Raw genomic sequence first — 7,614 nt, forward strand, 5'->3', positions numbered from 1 at the left:
ATTGTATTTTATTTTATTTTATTTTATTTTATTTTATTTTATTTTATTTTATTTTTTATATTTTATTTTATGCAAGTCAGTGGGGTCCACTATTTATTTAATATATGTATTGCTTGCAAATAATGAAAGTCCACGGGGTCCAATGTTGTTGATTTTATGAATATGAATACATTTGTTTATTTAAAGAGGCAGTTCAGCCAGAAATGAATATTCTGTCATCATTTAGAATAATCACTAGAGAAGATGGTTTTTATTTTGTGCTTGTTCTTATGTGAAGGTTTGGAGCGGTTATTAAATTACATCATCATATTCACCACATGACCCCATTGATTGCTTTTATTTCGCTACAGAAGTGCTCGATCTGATGGATAAAGCTGCGAGACGAGCGGTTTGATCCTCAGAATGAACATCCAGACGTGTTGTGTGTGCAGCGGCTCGTCGCTCTGCTTTGTTAGGTTTTGTTTTATTGTGCTGGCTTTCATTTAACGCTCGAGTCGTTTCCATTTTAAGGTGAATTACTGATAATGAGATCCATCCGCTCGTTAATGTTCACGCTGAGTTTCTATGACGATAAGTCAATAGAGCTCTCGGCGGAGAGACGCATCCGTCTTTCATCCCTCCATCACTCCTCGTTCTCACCCTCATCTCTCCGTCCGTCTTTTAATCAGATGATTTACTGTTCTACACATGAAAATGACTTGTACAAGCCACTCTCATATTAGACACACACACAGACGGACGGATGGATGGACGGATGACTTGTGAATTTGAAAACATTGATAACATTGTAAACGAGTCGTCGTTCTCTTTTAGTGTTTTGAGAATGAAAGTAGTGCATTTTAGGTCAAAATCCCTCTTAAAAGCTTTAAAATGTATTTATTTATTTATTTATTTATAAATTAATTTATTTTACATTCATAATAGATTTTAATTTATATTTTTATTTTTATCATTTAACTTTTATTTAGATTTTATTCATACATATATTTGTAATTGACTTTATTTTTAAAAAATTAATTTATTTTTATTTATAATTTTTCATTTTAGTTTTTCATTCACTCATTTATAATATAATTCATCCATTTATTTGTTCATTAATTAATTTTCAATAGAGTTTACTCATTCATTCATAATAGGATTATTTATTTTTTATTTTTAAAAATAAATTTTCATTAATTCATTTATAATATTATTCATCTGTTTATTTATTTATTAATTTGCAATAGAAAATTGATTGATTCATTCATACTAGAAATCAATTTGTGTATTTATCATGTTTTTATATTTATTTATGTATTTTTATTCATTCATTCATTTGTAACACAATGATACATTGATTGATTGATGTTAAATAATAGAAAATGTATTTAAATTTAAAAATTGTAATGTTTATTTATAATTTATTAATTTATTTTTATTAATTCCTTTATAATATTATTTATTCATTCATGTACTCATTCATTCATAATAAAATTGAATTTTCATTTATCATTTAATTTCAATCATTGTTTTATTTATTTGTTTGTTTTTCATTCATTTCTAATAGAATGTATTGACAGATGGATGGATGAGTTTCCGGCTGGGATCTGTAGTGTTGTGAGAACTGTACTGTTGTGGTGTGTTTTAAGCTGAAATCAGCCGATGATCAGCTTCGGAGCGGAGCTGAATAATAGTTTGTTTTCAGAGCTGAAAGTGTCCTCAGATTCAGCAGATGCGGATCACGCTCTTCTGAAAGCCTTACAGTGGGCGATTTTCTCTCTGTGGCTTTGCTCGAAATTGAGCGTCGAGTCTGTAAAGCTGCTGGAACAATAACAGGTTATTCGCTTCAGAAAGTTTGGGAAGATGCTTTGATGAAGTCCGGGACGTTATGTTATTGTATGTTATTGAAATGTCAGGCTACAGTGAGGTATAGTTACAGAAATGCAAGATTTTTACATTTTCTAACAGTTATTCATGTATAATAAAAATGTATTAATAATTTATTTAATTAATAATAATGTAAATAATAATTATTTATTTATTTATTACTTAAATATAAAACTTGTAATACTTTTTTCTATTTATAATTTATTTTTATTTATTTACTCATTCATTTATATTACTTATATTAATTCATTCATTCATAATGCAAAGTAATTTATTTAGAATATAATTTTTATTTAAATTTTAAGGTTAATTTAATTTTTTTAAATTTATTTATTCATGTATTTATTTTTATTTATTAATTATTATAATATTATACATTTTCATAATATAATTTAATTGTATCATATTTTATATAATTATTAATTTTTATATCATTTATTTTATTTATTCATTTTTATCTTTTTATTTCATTTAATTAATTTATAATTTATTCATTCATTTTTGATATAATGTATTTATTCATGTATTTATTTTTATTTATTAATTCTTATAATATTATACATTTTCATAATATAATTTAATTGTATCATATTTTATATAATTATTAATTTTTATATCATTTATTTTATTTATTCATTTTTATCTTTTTATTTCATTTAATTAATTTATAATTTATTCATTCATTTTTGATATAATGTATTTTTTTTTTATTAATTTTTTTATTTTATCCATTTGAACTATCTGAATGATTACCCACAACCATAAATATTTGCAAGCGCTTACAGCCACAAAATAGTGATTTCTGAATTTGACCGACTGTCCTTTCAGCTTTTATTAACCTGTACAATGTTCAGAGAAAGCATCATCAGTGTTTATTATCTTTCTGGTTGTTCAGTGAGATCTCTGAATGTTCCTCCTCTGGATTTACAGCAGGATGATATTAATTCGTCCCGCGAGCCATGCATCGGGAGTTTAGTTTTCCTTCTCTTATTGCTTGTTGTTAGTTTGCTCTCATGCTGTAGTGGGATGAAGATACTGTGCTTCTGCTCCTGCGAGCGTAAATCTGTACAGAAGCGTAATACATCACGACTAACAGAAATACCTGCGGTGGCTTTATGAGCGATCAGAGATCACACACGCCTGTGAGCGCATGCATGCGATACAAATAAATAAAAAAAATTAATGTGAACATTCGTCCTCATTCACAGATTCACAGCTGTTTCTGTCAGCTAAAATACTTGAAGAGTTTTGGAAATGTTTGTTCTTCATTTAAAGTGAACGTGAAATCAACACTGACTCTTCTTCTCCTTGAGATTTACTCATTTTATAATTATATATTATTTCATATATAATTATATTTTTTGTTATTTGCAGTGGATCGTTGATGTATTGATCATTTATGCTTTTAGGCCAATATTTATGTTATTTTATTTTATTTTATTTAAAAAAATTTTAGCATCTGTTTATGCTTTTACACCAATATTACATAAATTTTATTTTTATTCATACATTTTACATTTTATTTTAGAACTATATTTTATTTTATTTCATTTTGTTTTATTTAGTTTGCACCTGTTTATTCTTTTAGGCCAATATTACTTTCATTTTATTTTTAATTATTATTATTATTATTATTATTATTATTATTATATGCATCTGTTTGTTATTTAATGTCGTTAATGGCTGTGACATTACAAATATGCTAAAATCGGTGTGTGTGTGTGTGTGTGTGTGTGTGTGTGTCTGTCTGTCTGTCTGTCTCTCTCTGTCTCTGTGTCTGTGTCTGTGTCCCTGTCCGTGTCTCTGTCCCTGTCTGTGTCTCTGTCTCTGTCCGTGTCCCTGTGTCTGTGTCTCTGTCTCTATCCGTGTCCATGTCTCTGTCCCTGTCTCTGTCTGTGTCCGTGTCTCTGTCTCTCTGTCTGTGTCTCTGTCTCTCTGTCTGTGTCTCTGTGTCTCTGTGTCTGTGTCTGTGTCTGTGTCTCTGTCCCTGTCCGTGTCCCTGTGTCTCTGTCCATGTCTCTGTCGCTGTCCCTGTCCGTGTCTCTGTCTGTGTGTGTGTGTGTGTGTGTGTGTGTGTGTGTTGGTATTAGGGTTGTGCCGATAGACAATAGTATCGTGTATCGACGATAGTCAGAGATACTGATGATAGCAGATGTCTTTGTGGATAGTCAAGACGATATTAGGCTCATTCTCCTATTAATGTATTAAATAATAATAATAATCATTATTATTATTATTATTATTAGGCGGCCCATTATAATTCGGCTATTATTATCAAATTGCCCCGCTTTTTCATTCAGCACTGTATTTCACACACACACACACACACACAGACACACACACACACACACACACACGACAAAGAGGAGCCTGTAGCCTGTGAAGGAGTCTCCAAACACAAACACAGACGTACATCGTCTGCTGATATAAGGTATTTCGTTGCACTTTAACAAGTAATCTGAACGGCCTATATACATATCCGAATATATATGAACTAGCTGTTTTAAATATTTTTGTATTTAACATGTTAGTTTATCAGTATGTTTGAAAGTATATTATTTAGATTTGTGGTGCTTCCATAGGCTCCCTCTCTCTCGTGCGGTTTAAAACGCCACATAGTTATGAAATAGCCTATGATAAGTACAGAGAGTTTCTCTCTTGCCCCACCCACCCATGCACGATAATATCGTCTATCGGTGATCTCACGGACTGGCGATATGACGATTTGAAAAATGACCATATCGCCCAACACTAGTGTGTGTGTGTGTGTGTGTGTTCTCCATGCAGGGAAAGCATATCCTCCAGAGTTTTATTATGACACCTATAACCCGCTGTGGCAGAACCGTCCTCGTGTGTATGGATACAAGCTGCAGTGGACGCAGATGAACCCGAATACCGTGGACCGGATCATGGCGTACCGCCTCGGGATACGACAGGTGAGGAGTTTTCAAGATTGAGGGCTAATGAGTGTAAATTAGGCCTGAGCGATATGTTAAAAAAAAAAGTCTTATTGATAATCACCTTTAAAAATATTGCATTATCTGATTGTGTATATTTTAGAATAACAAAAGCATTAGAGTTGGTTCAGTGTCTCAGTTCAATCAGTCCTTTTCAATTAATTTTTTTTCCAACTCCGACAATTCTATCTTCATTTAAAAGTTGTTATTTTATTTTTATTTTTATTTTATTTTATTTTATTTTATTTTGCATTCTTTAGTCACGTCTTTATCATATTACCAAAAAATATATTTTTTTATTTTATCTATTATTTCAATTAATTGTATATTTAATTTTTATATTTTATGATTTTTAATTTTAATTGCATTTTCTTCTAGTACATTCTATTATTTTATAGATTTTTTAATTATTTTTTTGTTATATTGCATGTGCATTAATAGTTAATTGCATGTGAGTGTGTGTGTGTGTTATTTATTTTAATTAAATGTATTTTTTGTAGTGCATTTATTTGTTTATTTATTTGTTTGTTTTGTTTTTGTGCATTCTTAATAATATTCATACTCATGTCTTCATCTTAGTTTGTTGGAAATAGCCATGGGTGCACTATAGCATGTACTCATTGTTTATTATATCTTAATGTATTTTTTAGTTTATGTATTTTATTTATTTTCTAAAGCATTTGTTTTTAAATAATTTATTTATTTATAATTTGTTTATTTCTAATTTATTTGTTTTCTAAATATTTATTTTCTAAAATAAACATTATTTATTTTGTGTTATGTTTATTTCTTTTCATTTCACATTTTCAAATTTTTTTTTTTCCCCTATGGTTTTAGTTTTAGTAAACTGTAATAACTCTGACGGTCCAGTGACCTTTAGAAACATGAGAAATAAAGTGTCCCGTAAATGATTCTAGCTAAGCTGTTTACAGCAGGTCTCATAAGGTGTATCAGAAAACCTGCCGAAATCACACGCTGTAATTTGACTGAATTGGAGTTTAATGAATCCACTAAAACGCTCTCAGATCCTGTTCATTCTCAGTCCTGTCAGTGAGAGACTCGAGGGCCGCCGGTGAATACTGCAGCCATTACCAGTAACTAAACAATCCACCTGTGTGTTAACTAAAGCAATTAGTGGCCACTAACCGCCGGATTCCTGTCGTCTGCTGTCACGCTTTCAGAACAAACTGACCAAACTTCCGGATTCTATCAAATTCTGTTAAAACTCTGATGTTTCTCACTGAATCTGAATCTGACGGCGGGTTTGTGGATGGAATGCATCTAAAACTAAAACCACTGCAAATATAATAGACATTAACAGAAAAAAAGTGAACTTTAAAATGTTTAATAAAATGCACCAGGGCTGCATTTATTTGATCAAAAATACAGTAGAATTGTGAAATATTATTACAATTTAAAATATCTGTTTTCTATGTGAATATCTGTTAAACTGTAATTTATTTCTGTGATCAAAGCTGAATTTTCAGAGCAAGCTCTCAGTTGCGTTGTGGAAGTTTTAACGCATAAATTAGTAGTTATTAACCCTATAAAGCTACCATATCACATTTCTAACGTCTCTAAATGATCAATCTTCACTCGATCTCCTGCATGGCTTCTGTCATCTGATTGATCGTTTAGAGTGTTTTATCCAGTCAAAGCTCTTTTAGTGTAATTGTAGAAACGTCCAGCTTCAGCTCGAGCTTCTCGTGTCAAATCTTGACTGATTTTTATCAAGTAAAGGTCAGAATAACTGCAGTAATATCTCCAGATGAACACTTACTGGACTGAAGCAGCTCAGCTTTACTTGATTCTCCATCAATCATGTTTTAGAGTCTCAAATCTGATCCTCAGGATCTTTTGAGGAGCGTTTGTTTCCAGAAGCTTTACTTTCACTGTTCCTCAGCGGAGGAATGATCTTCACAAGCCTCCAGAACATCTCACATCTTCTGAGGAGCCTTTATTTCTTCAGCTCTCAATCACTGCATTATATGTTTGGAACATTTCAATCTCATCTTACTGAGACAGATTACTGAGATATAGAGCCACGACTGATATTTAGATCATTTTATGTCAGTGTGTGTGTGTCAGTGGTTTCTCTCTCGCTCCTCCAGACGGGGCAGCAGCGCTGGTGGGAGCAGGAGATTCCCGTGGAGGGAAATATCCAGAAAGGAGAGCTGATCACTCATAACTTGACGGAGCTCATCCGACCCGAGGCGTACGTGGTTCGACTGACTCCCATCACGCGCTTCGGAGAGGGAGACTCCTCCACCAGAGTCGTCACATACAGCGGTACGACACACAGATCTTTACTGCAGATCAGCTTGACTTTACTACGTTTAGAACAGAAACAGTTTCACTCAGAAATTGCTAGTAGATTTCAAAAATAATTACAAAGATACGGAGCCCCGTACATGGCATGCAGGAAAAAATAGTAGGCTAAATCGTGCATACAATTTACTATTTTGTTCCCTCGATTTATAAATTGTGTGCATGATTAACTATTTCTTTCCCTCGATTTATAAATCATGCGCACGATTTACTAAATCGTTCCCTTGATTTGTAAATTGTGCACACAATTTACTAAATCGTTCCCTTGATTTATAAATTGTGTGCATGATTTACTATTTCGTTACCTTGATTTATAAATTGTGTGCATGATTTACTATTTCGTTCCCTTGATTTATAAATTGTGTGCATGATTTACTATTTCGTTACCTTGATTTATAAATTGTGTGCATGATTTACTAATTCGTTCCCTTGATTTATAAATTGTGTGCATGATTTACTAATT

The 7,614-nt window shown here is 31.6% G+C and overlaps 1 protein-coding gene across 1 annotated transcript in view; it reads left to right on the top strand.

Moving 5' to 3' along the window:
• The window catches only part of LOC107717640 (MAM domain-containing glycosylphosphatidylinositol anchor protein 2-like), a 165,270-nt gene that overhangs the window by 134,794 nt on the left and 22,862 nt on the right, over positions 1-7,614 (top strand). The window contains exons 10-11 of the mRNA XM_016524452.1: positions 4,654-4,802; positions 6,935-7,112. Coding sequence (XP_016379938.1) covers positions 4,654-4,802; positions 6,935-7,112 — 327 coding nt within the window. The remainder of the gene's footprint in view (positions 1-4,653; positions 4,803-6,934; positions 7,113-7,614) is intronic.

This window comes from Sinocyclocheilus rhinocerous, unplaced genomic scaffold, assembly GCF_001515625.1.
Source record: "Sinocyclocheilus rhinocerous isolate Xijiao unplaced genomic scaffold, SAMN03320098_v1.1 scaffold1174, whole genome shotgun sequence".
NCBI lineage: Eukaryota > Metazoa > Chordata > Actinopteri > Cypriniformes > Cyprinidae > Sinocyclocheilus > Sinocyclocheilus rhinocerous.